Consider the following 15,025-nt stretch of genomic DNA (forward strand, 5'->3'; position numbering starts at 1 on the left):
TTTGGCAAGAGGCGGGAGGGGTGCGGCCTGCGACGGGCTTCCAGGGAGGCGAGGGCCCCGGGCAGGCGGCGGACGGGGAGGCAGCAGGTGGGCCAGGTGGGCCAGGTGGGCCAGGTGGGCCAGGTGGGCGGCCCCGGGCCCCAGTGGGGGCGGGGCGGGGCGGGGAGGCGGGGCCGCGGGGAGCGCGGGGTGGGGCTGAGCCGGGCGCACCTGCGGGCCCGCGGCGCACCTGCCCCCGCCCTGCGCGGCTTCCCCGGGACGTGGTGTGTCCGGGGGCTGCAGCGCTGGAGCGAGCCCCGGGGCCCGGAGCCGACGGGCCGGGAGCCGCAGGCATGGGCCCGGAGCTGCCTGCACCTTGGCTGCTGCTCATCGCCGGGCTCCCAGCAGGTGAGCCTGGGGACGGCGCGTCTCAGCCTGGGCCCAGGGGCACGGACGCCGCGGTCGGCCCGGACCTGCGAGGCCGCAGACGGGCCGCCGAGGCCTGGGCCGCGCCCCGGGCGCTCTTGGCACAGCCGGGGGCGGAGGGGGGACCGGGGGGAAGCTCGAGCTGCTGCCCGCGGGAACCTGTTGTTCTCCTCTCCCGTCAGCCCGGGCCCTTCGGACAGCAGGTGCAGCAGGTGCAGCAGGTGCAGCGAGGGCAGGAACTCGAGCCTCGGGGCTCCCCCCCACCCCCCCGCCGTCTTGAGGCGCTTCTCGGTCTCCGACACTGACCGGCTGCAGGTGGAGGCACTACCTGGCCTCCCAGTTACCTGGCTCTTGCATCGGAGGCTTGCTTTTAGGTTTTAAATACGGTGCCAGCAACGCGTTTGTTGGCTCCTGGGCGGTTATGACGCGTCCTGGGCACAACAGCCTGTGCAGAATGATTCCGCACCTGGTTTCCAGGACCAAACCGTGTAGCTCTTTGCTCATCCTGTTCGGTGTCGCTCTTCGCCTTGCTTTGTATCCGCTCACGCCCCTGACTTTATCCCTCGCTCGGTTATCCCCTACCAGGTGCCCGGCCACCCACCTGCGCCTCCCTTCTCTTAGCCTTCCCACCTGCCTGCGTTGGAAAGCATGGTTTTTGTGTCTCATTGTATCTCTTGGAAATATGACGGGCATGTGCATCTGCATGAGTAAAATCGGGAAAGGATAGCTGAGTGACTGAATTTGCAGGACTGGCAGCCCTTTTCCATTAGGATGTAAGTGTGACCTTGCCAACAGGACAGGTATGAGCTCCCCTGGAAGTTCCACCCTGTTTCATTTCATTTTACCATTCCCCATCCCTTCTCTTGGGAGTAACTGCCCTCTGATCTCTAAGTTGTTAGTGGGAAGTCTGCTCAGTTGGCTGACAAAGCAACGCGAGTCTTGTATTTTTTCTGAGGGAAAAGATGTAATAGGAAGATATGGGCGGAATTTCACTTTTACCAGCTTGATAGGACATGAAAATCACTCAGACGTAACTAAATCTCATTCTGACAAAGATGCTACAAGAGCTTAAGCTTAACGCTGAGAATAAAAAGGAGGGAGAATTGCAAAAGGGTGAGAAAACTGGAAAATCATATTCCTAAGGTCCTCTGGCTCGCACCATTTCTGCGGGATACGTGTCCTGTCGGTTGTCTGGAGCTGACAAGGGTAGATGGTGGACACGTGGCACATAAGGAAATGGACTAAAGCTCATCTAAATTGAAGTGCCCGAAATTTCACCAGAGCAGTTACCAGCTTAGGTGGTAACAGCAAAATCAGAAAAATCCCAGCTTCTCAGAGTCTTCTCTCCTTTACCTTTTGTGTTTAGCTCAAATTCCACAGTAGCTAATGCTTGCTGGAGCTGCTGGAGCTGCTGGAGCTGCCTTTTCAAGAAAATAGAGGTCTATAACCACCTCCGCCCCTTAGCACCGCATCCCCAGATTAGGACTTTGTAGCCAGCAGTCATCCAGGTCAATAGACTAAGAATGGAAGCCTTATAAACAAAAATCTTATGAGAGTATAAAGGCCAATCCTTAAATCATCAGCATAGTGTTTTCAAGGCTTTTCAATTTGTATGACGAATATTGTACAATGAACATTTTTTCCAAATACAGTGATGATGACCAAAGGGTATATTCTATAGTAAGCAGATTGCTAAACGGACAAGGGGCTTTGGAAAGTGGAGTCCCAACTGTTCAGGAACCAGCCATGCAGTGTTAGTACCAGGATGCTGAAGCGGTAAAATGATACAGGCTGGCGTGTTTCCTGGCCTTCTCTAACTGGAAACCTACCCGCATGACCCATTTTAGAACCAGAGAATGCTGAATTCAAGAAAAGTGCAAAGTGAACATCTAGTCTCACTTTTATTACATAGGTGTGAAATTGAGATTTCAACTGTTCAGACTCCCAACGCTTTGAGAGGAAGTAATTATTTTAGATATTTTCCCCAGAATATGTATAGGGAACATTTAAAAAAAAAAGCTGCATTCAGCTATTGAATGTGCATCTGGGTTTTGCGTCCACATTTGTGTGACTTTGGTCAAGTTACTGAACTGCTGAAAGCTTGCAGGAAATAGGAATAATTAAAGTACATATCTCAGAAGGTTTTTGTGAGGATTAAGTGAAATGAAGATTTCAAGGCACTTAAGATAGTGGCTGAAACAAACTGAGGGCTTAATGAATGGTAGCCGTGGTGATAATGGTAGTCATGATTTAGACTCAAGTAGGAATTTTTTAGAGCTAACTTTCAAGAAACAAATTTCCCTTCCTCCTTCCCCTAAGAAACTGCAATTAATAGTCAGATGGACTATCAGGTTGGAATTCCAAGTCTGCCTCTTACTGTGACTTTGGAGGAATTACTTCAGTTTTCTTCATCTGGAAGACAGGTGAAAAATTCCTGATGAGCCCTTCACACCCTCCCACTCCCAGAAGGCCAGCTCACATTGGGTGGGTTAAGATTAAGCACTGTGTCTACAAAATGGTCATCACTCAGGAAATATTGGGTTCCTCCTACTGCCCCCACCTCTTTATTTTTAGACCAAACTTCTTAAAATTCTCTAAGGCTAAGCTGAAACTCAAGTTGCTTCTCTCACTTCCAGTATCTACCAAAGCAGCGTTTCTCAAACTTTTTTTTTTTACAGCTTTTGCAAAGGAATACAGTTTATGTTGTGATGTGTACACATATAAAAGATTTATAAGACAGAAACAAAAATACACAGAGACACACACAACGCCATTACTATGTCAGATAAAAGAATAACAAATTGACATTGTATATTATTTTGATAACATTTAAATTAGTAGAAAATACTCTCCAAATTAATATTAAATAGAAAAATCCTGTGAGTTGATTTTCTCAAGATCTGCTGCAAATTGCATTATGAACTCTGGAAAACCCTAGAGTATGTTCAGTTCATTACCCTGTTCTCTTCTGTTTCTAAAAAAGAGCTAATCCAGGCTTCTGGTTCACATCCAAGTTCCTGCAGTTGTAAAGTGTGGGCCATTCGTGAAATTCCTTCAGATTTGGGTACTGGCTAGCTAGTCAGTGTAGCCTGAGGCCCCGATGAAGCCTCTCAGGGCAGGGAGTCCTGGAAAGTTACCACAATCCCTGTGCTCTGAGCTGTGGGAAGATCAGTTGTCAGAGTTTTTGTTTCCTTGTTTATGTACTTCTTCAAAGTTTAAAAAGAAATTTTTAGCACACAAGTGATACGTGCTCCTTAAAACAAAACATTAAGATAATCTAAAGTAAGTACCTGCATGCAGCCATTTGCATTATTGGTTAATAGTTCTGATTACCACCATCCAGCCTTAAAATTTTTTCCCTGGAATGAAATTTTAGTTTTCTACCCACATTCTAAAAGGATGCATCTCATCTGGACGTCTGTGAATTTTTTTAAGATTATAGACTGGTATTAACTTACAGATTCACACAGCTGTCAGCTTGCATTATCATTCTTTGGGAAATCAGCCAGCTGATTCCTAAGGGGCATGGTTCTTAGCATATAGACCAGTAATTTTCGCTTGGTGGTGGGGGTAAAGGGTGGGATCACATTGAAGACTGAATGCATCTCGATCCCTAATGTGGATAGGAAAGTGGAGCTTCTCAGGCTGAGGGGGACAGATGGGAGCTGCCCACTTGGCTCTTTCTTTACCTCCTTGGGGCCCATGAAGTAGCTCCCCAGGATCCCAGGGCTCTGCTGAACTCAAGTAGAAATCACTTCCAATTCCTGTCTGTCTTCCCCTCTGGATCAGTTTTGCAGATAAGGAAATGTGCGTCCAGGAAAGTCACAAGCAGGGGATCCCTGGGTGGCTTAGCGGTTTAGCGCCTGCCTTTGGCCCAGGGTGTGATCCTGGAGACCCGGGATCGAGTCCCAAGTTGGGCTTCCTGCATGGAGCCTGCTTCTCCCTCTGCCTGTGTCTCTGCCTCTCTCTCTCTCTCTCTCTCTCTCTCTCTCTCTGTCTCTCATGAATAAATAAAAAATATTTTTAAAAAAGTCACAAGCCTCAGGTTGACACAGTGGAGCTAGTTTGAGAGCTGAGATCAGAACCCAGGCATCCTTGCTTTTGGTCCATTGCTCTTTGCCCTGTTTCATACCACGGAACAAGTTTGTTTTGTCTCATTGAATCCTGGTATGCCGAAATAGATATAGAGTGCCTCCTGGATGTCTAACTAAATGCTGTTTATTAAACATCTTGCCCCAACAACAATTTAACATCTTGCCCCAACCACAATGGAATAAGGTGCTGGGTGATGACTGTACTGTCTACCTGGGTTTCTTTCAGCCCAGTGCTGTATTACATCATCTCGTCCTTGGGGGAGAAATAAAATGGTGTGTTTTAAGAATTGAGAAGACTGGGCAGCCCCAGTGGTGCAGGGGTTTAGTGCCGCATGCAGCCTGGGGTGTGATCCTGGAGTCCCACGTCGGGCTCCCTGCATGGAGCCTGCTTCTCCCTCTGCCTGTGCCTCTCTCTCTCTCTCTCTCTCTCTCTCTGTGTGTGTGTGTATGTGTGTGTGTGTGTGTATGTGTCTCTATGAATAAATAAATAAATAAAATCTTTAAAAAAATTGAGAAGACTGAGATCATGTGTCATCTTTCTCTCATCTTTATTTCTCTATTTTTCTATCTGTAAATCTTAGGCTGAGATGGGTCAGAGGAAAGCAGTTTTGATACCTTCTTCATTTCCCAAACCCTGTTAATTACCAAGTTCTGTTTCTTTTTTTTTTTAAGATTTTATTTATTTACTTATAAGACACAGAGAGAGAGAGAGAGAGAGAGAGAGAGGCACAGGCAGAGGGAGAAGCAGGCTCCATGCAGGGAGCCCGATGTGGGACTCAATCTCGGGTCTCCAGGATTACACCCTGAACTGGAGGCGGCGCTAAACCGCTGAGCCACCTGGGCTGCCCCCAAGTTCTGTTTCTTAATCCCAGGATCTGCCCCTTCTTTTCTATTCCAGATGATAAATCTCACACTAGCCTATTTTAACCATCTTAACCATCTGCTTGCCTCGAGGCCTGCTATCTCTCTGTCTCATTCCAACCAGTCTCTACCCAGATGATTGGTTAACCTACTTGGGTTCGTCCTTCTCACTTTCACTTTAATCCTCCAAGAACTTGTACTAGTTTTCTGTAGCTTATAAGAGTGAGTTAAAGCTCTTTGTTTGGATTTCAAGGCTCACTAATTCTGGCCTCACTGGGTAGCCTTCTCCCCAGTTATATGGGCGTGCTCTCGTACTCCTGTGTGTGTGTGTGTATGTGTGTGTCTGGCTATCCTACAAATGGTTAACTATTTATTTTCTGTATTTTTAAAGCACTTAAAATTTGTTCCAAACAGTTTAGCCTATCTTGTATGAATTCATCTGTTCTTTTAGTCAGCAAATGTTTAACGCATACCATGTACAAGGCATGCTGGCAAACACTAGCTGTGTGGCCTTAAACCAGTTAACTTAATCTCCCTGAGGATTTTTCTCATCTATAAAATTGAGATAAAAGATTGCATGAGATACTATATAATAAAGCACCCAATGCCATGGCTGACAACATAGAAAGTGCTCAGTATATATCATTTTCTTTCCCAGGGTAATCACATGCTTAGCACCACCCTGAGCCTCCCACTGTTAAATAGCATGCATCAGACCTTTGTTAAACATGTAATACATAGACACAATTCCTCCCCCGCCCAGCCCACTTGTCTTTCTCCTAATTCTCTTGATCCCTAATTTCTTGTTCACACTCATTGTCACTCCCTCTTCCCCTTGATTTCTTTCATATTTGAACTGTTATCTAAGGAAATGTAACAAGTACTGATGGCAAATATGCTTGGGGAGATAGCTTGCTCAGACATAAACTCTGATAGGATTAAACCTGTGTACTTTTTGTTAACCTGCTTCCTGGAGCATAGGTGCCTGGGTACTTGAAAAACACTCAGGAATTGAGCTGTTCTAACAGGAGTTCACACTAGCCACTGCCCCTTTCCTGGAAAGACCATGCTCCCCCTATGCCTGCCACTCTGCTCCAGGCAGGGCCCTTAATGTGTAAAGAAGGGGAAGTGCTGTTCAGTGCCCTGAAAACAGTTCTTTGTTAAAAAAGAAAAGAAAAGAAAAGAAAAGAAAAGAAAAGAAAAGAAAAGAAAAGAAAAGAAAAGAAAAGAAAAGAAAAGAAAGAAAGAAAGAAAGAAGAAAGAAGGAAGGAAGGAAGGAAGGAAGGAAGGAAGGAAGGAAGGAAGGAAGGAAGAAAGAAAGAAGTTTTATACTTATATCCCTCCGTTGTATGGATAAAATATTCCAGAAACTGTAAAACATCTTGCCCGACCTGATATTACACAGGAAAGACAGACTGAATAAAGAAATATAAGATGCATATGTTTGGAACACATAGCATTTAATAGTAAAGATAATCTTTGGTATGTTTTCATTTGACTTTAAGATGTAGTCCCCACTCTGCACAGCAGCAGTATCTTGGGAACTACTTCATGGTAGGACACAGAGATTCCCTTTCCCTTTCCCTTCTTCCTATGAGTTCCCCTATCTCCTCTGAAGTTACCTTTTCACTCTTAAACGATAGGTTTCCCTCCCTCTTTCAGAGGAGACCAACTGAATGGGTTTGCCAGGGGACAAAGCAACGCAACTTTAAAGGCTTTTAATGAGATACTAGCCAATAGGATCCAACAACACATTAAGAAAATTATTCACCATGACCAAGTAGGATTTATCCCCGGGACACAAGGCTGGTTCAACACTCGTAAAACAATCAATGTGATTCATCATATCAGCAAGAGAAAAACCAAGAACCATATGATCCTCTCATTAGATGCAGAGAAAGCATTTGACAAAATACAGCATCCATTCCTGATCAAAACTCTTCAGAGTGTAGGGATAGAGGGAACTTTCCTCGATATCTTAAAAGCCATCTACGAAAAGCCCACAGCAAATATCATTCTCAATGGGGAAGCACTGGGAGCCTTTCCCCTAAGATCAGGAACAAGACAGGGATGTCCACTCTCACCACTGCTATTCAACGTAGTATTGGAAGTCCTAGCCTCAGCAATCAGACAACAAAAAGACATTAAAGGCATTCAAAGTGGCAAAGAAGTCAAACTCTCCCTCTTCGCCGATGACATGATACTCTACATAGAAAACCCAAAAGCCTCCACCCCAAGATTGCTAGAACTCATACAGCAATTTGGTAGCGTGGCAGGATACAAAATCAATGCCCAGAAATCAATGGCATTCCTATACACTAACAATGAGACTGAAGAAAGAGAAATTAAGGAGTCAATCCCATTTACAATTGCACCCAAAAGCATAACATACCTAGGAATAAACCTAACCAAAGAGGTAAAGGATCTATACCCTAAAAACTATAGAACACTTCTGAAAGAAATTGAGGAAGACACAAAGAGATGGAAAAATATTCCATGCTCATGGATTGGCAGAATTAATATTGTGAAAATGTCAATGCTACCCAGGGCAATTTACACGTTCAATGCAATCCCTATCAAAATACCATGGACTTTCTTCAGAGACTTAGAACAAATTATTTTAAGATTTGTTTGGAATCAGAAAAGACCCCGAATAGCCAGGGGAATTTTAAAAAAGAAAACCATAGCTGGGGGCATCACAATGCCAGATTTCAGGTTGTACTACAAAGCTGTGGTCATCAAGACAGTGTGGTACTGGCACAAAAACAGACACATAGACCAATGGAACAGAATAGAGAACCCAGAAATGGACCCTGAACTTTATGGTCAACTAATATTCGACAAAGGAGGAAAGACGATCCACTGGAAGAAAGACAGTCTCTTCAATAAATGGTGCTGGGAAAATTGGTCATCCACATGCAGAAGAATGAAACTAGACCACTCTCTTGCACCATACACAAAGATAAACTCAAAATGGATGAAAGATTTAAATGTGAGACAAGACTCCATCAAAATCCTAGAGGAGAACACAGGCAACACCCTTTTTGAACTTGGCCACAGTAACTTCTTGCAAGATACATCCACGAAAACAAAAGAAACAAAAGCAAAAATGAACTATTGGGACTTCATCAAGATAAGAAGCTTTTGCACAGCAAAGGATACAGTCAACAAAACTCAAAGACAACCTACAGAATGGGAGAAGATATTTGCAAATAACATATCAGATAAAGGGCTAGTTTCCAAAATCTATAAAGAACTTCTTAAACTCAACACCAAAGAAACAAACAATCCAATCATGAAATGGGCAAAAGACATGAAGAGAAATCTCACAGAGGAAGACATAGACATGGCCAACATGCACATGAGAAAATGCTCTGCATCACTTGCCATCAGGGAAATACAAATCAAAACCACAATGAGATACCACCTCACTCCAGTGAGAATGGGGAAAATTAATAAGGCAGGAAACAACAAATGTTGGAGAGGATGCGGAGAAAAGGGAACACTCTTACACTGTTGGTGGGAATGTGAACTGGTGCAGCCACTCTGGAAAACTGTGTGGAGGTTCCTCAAAGAATTAAAAATAGACCTGCCCTACGACCCAGCAATTGCACTGTTAGGGATTTACCCCGAAGATTCAGATGCAATGAAACGCCGGGGCACCTGCACCCCGATGTTTCTAGCAGCCATGTCCACAATAGCCAAACTGTGGAAGGAGCCTCGGTGTCCATCGAAAGATGAATGGATAAAGAAGATGTGGTTTATGTATACAATGGAATATTACTCAGCCATTAGAAACGACAAATACCCACCATTTGCTTCAACGTGGATGGAACTGGAGGGTATTATGCTGAGTGAAGTAAGTCAATCGGAGAAGGACAAACAGTGTATGTTCTCACTCATTTGGGGAATATGAATAATAGTGAAGGGGAATATAAGGGAAGGGAGAAGAAATGTGTGGGAGATATCAGAAAGGGACACAGAACATAAAGACTTCTAACTCTGGGAAATGAACTAGGGGTGGTGGAAGGGGAGGAGGGCGGGGGGTGGGGGTGAATGGGTGACGGGCACGGAGGGGGACACTTGACGGGATGAGCACTGGGTGTTATTCTGTATGTTGGTAAATTGAACACCAATAAAAATTAATTTATAAAAAAATAAAAAATAAAGGCTTTTAATGCCACTTTACATGCGTATCATTTTAATTCTTTCAAAATGCTTTTACATGTTCTCAATTGACTTAAATCTCGAAGGTAGTCAGGATTAGAAGTGCAAATGATACAAATAATAGCTAATGTTTATTCTGTGGCTATTATGTCCCAGACTCTTTGCTAAATCCTCATTTATTATCTCATTTGATCCTCACTACAACACTATCAGGGAAGTTTTTGTTTGTTTTTAAGATTTTTTATTTATTTATTTTTCTCTTTCTCCTCCTGATTGATTTTAAAATTCAAGTTAGTTAACATTTGCTGTATTATTAGTTTCAGGGGTAAAATTTAGTGATTCATCAGTTTCATATAACATCCAGTGCTCATTACATCAAGTACCCTCCTTAATGCCCATCACTCAGTTACCCCTTCCCCTCACCCCACTCCCCTCCCGCAACCCTCAGCTTGTTTCCTAAAGTAAGAGTCTCTTATGGTTTGCCCCCCTTTCTACTTTCATCTTATATTATTTTTCCTTCCCCTATGTTCAATCTGTTTGTTTCTTAAATTCCACAGATGAGTGAAACCATGGTATCTATCTCTCTGACTTATTTCGCTTAGCATAATACCCTGTAGTTCTATCCACATCATTGCAAATGGCAAGATCTCATTCATTTTGATGGCTGAGTAATACTCCATTGTGTATACATATATACCCCACATCTTCTTTATCCATTCATCTGTCAATGACAGACGGACATCTAGATTCTTACCATATTTTGGCTATTGAGGGCATTGCTGCTACAAACATTGAAAGATTTATTTATTTGAGAAAGAGAGAGGGAAAGAGAAAGTGCGTGTGAGTGAGAGGAGGGGCAGAGGGCGAGGGAGACAAGCAGCCAGGCAGGAAGCCTGATGCAGGGCTGGATCCCAGGACCCTGAGATCGTGATCTGAGTTAAAATCATGAGTCAGACGCTTAACTGACTGAGCCCCCCAGGCGCCCCTATCAGGGAACTATTATTATCATTCTGGTTTTGCATATAAAGAGGCAATTGTAGTTTGGAAATAACTTGTCAGTTCTTTTAACTGACGGGGAAGGAGAAACAGAATCTGAATTTAGGAAGTTGATCTCCAGAATTAAAGTTTTGAAAAGAAAATGGTAGGGATATTTAGGAAATCAGATAGAAGGTAACTGAGAGGAAGGAGATGCCACAGGATGAAGGAAATTTAAGAATAGAAAGAGGAGCTCCTGGGTGGCTCAGCCGGTTATGTGTCTGACTCTTGATTTCAGGTCATGTCATGATGTCAGGGTTGTGACACGGAGCCCTGTGTCGGGCTCCACACCGGATATGCAGGCTGTTTAAGATTCTCTCTCTCCCTCTGCCCCTCCTCCCACCTCAAAACAGAATAGGAAAAAATAGGAATTTGAAAACATTTTAAAAAGCACAGATCCAAAAAGGACAGCTACTTTTTTGAATCTGTTCCTCTTTTCAGCTCAGATTCTGCTATTCTTAGTCTCTTCTTGAAAACTGTACCTTCCTAGTAGTACGCATGCCCAATGCAGTTAGTTTTTACTGAGAAGTCCAAGGCTAAAGGACAAGGAAGATGGGAGGTTTTTGCCTTTGAGATGGGCTGTCCTCCTCCCAGTTTGGAAAACCGTCCTGCTTTTTGAGTCTAGCACCAAACTTCCACTTTGAAAGTCAAGGCTGCCTACTTGGGAGAGATCACGTTTGGGTGCCAGCAAATCCAAATCCTGAAGCTGAGAGGGCCTGGCTTATTATAGTCTCTGAACCTTTGCCCATGTGTATGAGTAGGACTGTTGCCACCCGGGGGGTTTGTGAGGATTAGAGACAATGTGTGTATATCACCTGGCACAGTAGATGCTGAGACCCAGAGCAACAGCTGAGCAAAAGGGAGAAAGCTTTGCTGGTTGCTCAGTACCTTTTGTCCTGGGTCCTGGAGAAGACTCTTCTCCAGTCCTCTTGGGGAGGGCAAGGGGTGAAGGTCTGAGAGCTGAGCGGGATGCCGTGGAGCTAGCAGACCCCTGGAGAAGGTGTGAGTAAGCTCAGTATGGTTAAAATCATGGGAACCCGACATATTTCAAGCCTTGAAATTCACAGAAGGGGTGAAATCAAAGAGAGGATGAAAGAATAGTCCCTGGCAGCAAAGCCAGTGCTGACGTCAGTAAAGGTGAGTCCTGCCACTTCAGGTGTGTATTGGCCATAATAAAGGCATTCATGGAAGGGGAGCTGAGTGAGGATTTAGTGATGAAGGTGATCACCCTTGGCTCAGTTGTCCTCCCTCAGTGTCAGGTTCAGCAATCTTTCAAGCTGCCGCAGAGCAACTTCTAGCTTCAGGCAAATTCCTTTCTCTGACTCCCAGCAAACTTGCCCTCCCTCCAAATGTTCCACCTCTATGCAAATAATGTCAACTCTAGCCCTTTGAATAAGTTGCTATTTATGTCAAATTATCATTCAGCAAAATAAAGAACGTGTAGGTTATTAATCACAGGATCAGAGTGACTGCTGCCAATTGTAGCCTGGCTCTACCCTCCAATTATTTGCAGGCTCATGAGTACCAAACATTTTCCCTTATTTAAAGAATAACCAGGTCGAGGTGCCTGGGTGGCTCAGTAGGTTGAGGGTCTGCCTTCAGCTCAGGGTCAGGATCCAGGAGTCCCGGGGTTGAGCCCCGCGTTGGGCTCCTCATTCAGCGGGGAGTCTGCTTCTCCCTCTGCCTCTCCCAGCTCTCATGTTCATTCATTCTCTCTTTCTCTCTCAAATCAATCAATCAATCAATCAATCAGTCTTTAAAAAAAAAAAGAGAAAGAGAATAACTGGATAGAGTGGAAAGAGCCCTGCTTGGGGATAGAATCTTGACTCTGACCTCCTTAGAAAATGAATGACCACAGACAAGCCTCTCGTCTTTTCCAGTCTCAGATCTGTGGTGTGGGAAATGGCACTGCTTGTCCTATTTAGTGTGTAAAAGAAAATATTTGATAGTACTGTGTGAACATAGGATTTTGTTTAGACATAAATTGTTTTTATCTCTATTCTAATCCATAGATTTCCTGAGCAAAATAAGCTAGTGGTGACAGTGCCATCCTAATCATTGTCAAAAGCTTACCTGTAGTGACTTCTCTTCAGTTAAAACAGTGTTCGGTGAAAGCTTCAAGGTCTATTTCAGGTCAGTTCTGGAAAAAATCAAAGGGGGTGGTGAGAGTGGAGGAGCAAAAATGATAAAGCAGACTACAGAAGAATCCATGTTGGGTTTGAGAATGCTTGTCGCCGGCTCTTCCATTCTGATTGGCCTTATTCCAGGAATCTTATAGCTGGTAGAGACAACAGCTATTTTCCCCCCAAACTATTCAAGGCTCATTTTCAAAATGATGATCTTTATAGCTGGATGAGGAAGTCATCAGTCTTTCTAAAAAAAAAAAAAAAAAAAAAAAAAAACACTTTGCCCTATTATTCTACAGAAAAGTCTTCAGTGATTACCCATTAACCAGAAGTAGATGCTTCAGTGAGATTTATAGACTCCACCCAGTCTCCCCACCTCCAGTTACTACCACCAGCCCCACCTTATTTATCCTTCTGTTTCCCATAAAGCCAGGAATTGGTTCCTTCCAAGTTCCCCAAGCCCCTTCCTGATAAGGCCTCTGCTCTCCCTTTTTGTCTGTCTCAAAACTATGAGTTTCTCTACCTTTGCCCTATTTTTTCATATGTAATCTTAATCCCACCTGAGTTTTAGGGTCCAGTTTATAGTTCTTTCTCCCCCACCCTTAGGTCTCCCCTGCATTTCTGCAGACCCTCTCTCCAGCAGGTCTGTCACAGGCACATCATTATTTCAGCCCAGCCCTGGAGACGGTTTGGGTCATTTCTGGGGGCAAGGTCCTATCCTGAGCAGCACTCTGTCTTTCTTGGAGGAATGTGAGGAAAGTAGGTGCATGTGCCCATCATAGGCCACAGTTTACTATCATACCTCTGTGTCCAGAGGTGAGGCAGAATCCAGAATCATGTGGCTGTAGCCCTCAAGCCAGGCCCACCCAGCTGCTTTGTAAAGGGTGAGGGTGGGTGCTAAATGTTTGTGTTTGTGGGAGTAACTCGGTCAAAATGAGGCTGTTCCGCCTGAGAACTCCCTTGGAGAGAACCCCACCTCAAACCCCTTTCTTTTTGGTCTTCATAATAAAGGAAAAGAGGGAAATAGACTCAGACTTAGACGCTGACACAGGAGCATATGTGCCAGGCACCATGCCAATTGCCACAAGTGAATTATCTCATTGCATGCTTTCAAAGATCTGATGAGGTTAGTACTATTTCAATCCCCAGTCATAGCTGGGAAAAAATAAACTCAGAGTAACTTGTATGATGTCCAAATAAATAGTGAAGTTTTTTTTTTTTTTAACCCAGTTGTATCTGAGTCCAAAGCCTGTTTGTTTTGTTTTGTTTTTAATTTAGTCTACACCAGTGGTTCTCAAAGCATGGTACCCAGAGCAGTGGGATCAAACTGCAAACTTGTTAGAAATGTGAGTCTTGGGGCCCCACCCAAGTCCTAGTGAATCGGAAACGTATACTGAAAGTGATCTGGGCCGTTACAAGTCCTCCTGGTGGTACATGTTCGAGTTTGAGCACTATTTTTCTGCACCATGAGAAGATCCCCTATAACTTAGCCTAGAGACCATATTGGCACAGGAACATTCTAAGATGTTGGTTATGTGTGGACCTCTGACCATGCCAAAGTCCCACCTGACTTTGTGCTACCTGGATCCTCTTCAAGGCAGACCCGCAGCTATGTGTTTGTAGCTTTGGAGGCTGAGGGAGAGGGAGTTGTAAAAAAGAGAAAAGAAAAATTCTCAATTTCTCCAAGTCTTTCTTAATAAAATTTGTCACATCTGATCATTTTTATTTATTTTATGCTTATGTTGGCCACCTGTACTGCCAGTTTCTACTGTTAATGTATTCTTGGTCACTCATTCGATTATTTACTCAACAAACATGCGTTGGGTGCCAAGGAGGTGACAGGTACGGTGTGAGGTTGTGCTATAACAGTGAGTCAGAGACAGATGGAGTCAGCCTTCTCAGAGCCTGCAGTTAACTGGCCATCACTCAGGCATGTGAAAAGTGCTGCCTGGGGAGGAAGAGGTACTTTGAGAAATTACAGGAGGCCCCTCTCCCAGATTTGCAGTCAAGGAAGGCTTCTGGAGGAGGTGAGGGTACAGCTGAAGCACCAAGACATACCTATAGTAACTAACCTGGAGAAGGGAATGGGAATGGAGTGGAAATGGGAATGGAGTGGTGGCTGGTGCTCTGGGAGAGTGCTCCAGCCAAGAGGTCCACACGTGGGAAGACCTGGAGAAGATGGTGATCCCGGCATGGGAAGGAAGGGCGTAAGTTCAGGGTGGCTGACACCCTGAGTGTGAGGTGGGCCATGAAGGGACATGAGGCAGCAGAGAAAGGCTGAAGGCAGACCTGTTGAACTTCCTTGGGGAAGTGGGGAAATATTTTAAGGAGAAAGTG

General features: G+C 44.5%; 1 protein-coding gene across 5 annotated transcripts in view; it reads left to right on the forward strand.

Annotated features, from left to right (window-relative positions):
• Positions 1–216: 216 nt before the first annotated feature.
• ILDR1 (immunoglobulin like domain containing receptor 1) overlaps positions 217–15,025 on the forward strand; it is a 33,596-nt gene continuing 18,787 nt past the window's right edge. For all 5 annotated transcript variants that reach the window (XM_055316484.1, XM_055316485.1, XM_055316486.1 and 2 more), the window contains exon 1: positions 217–387. In XM_055316484.1, the coding sequence (XP_055172459.1) occupies positions 333–387 (55 nt within the window). In that variant the 5' untranslated portion in view covers positions 217–332. The remainder of the gene's footprint in view (positions 388–15,025) is intronic.

This window comes from Nyctereutes procyonoides, unplaced genomic scaffold (genome assembly GCF_905146905.1).
Source record: "Nyctereutes procyonoides isolate TBG_1078 unplaced genomic scaffold, NYPRO_anot_genome, whole genome shotgun sequence".
Lineage (NCBI taxonomy): Eukaryota > Metazoa > Chordata > Mammalia > Carnivora > Canidae > Nyctereutes > Nyctereutes procyonoides.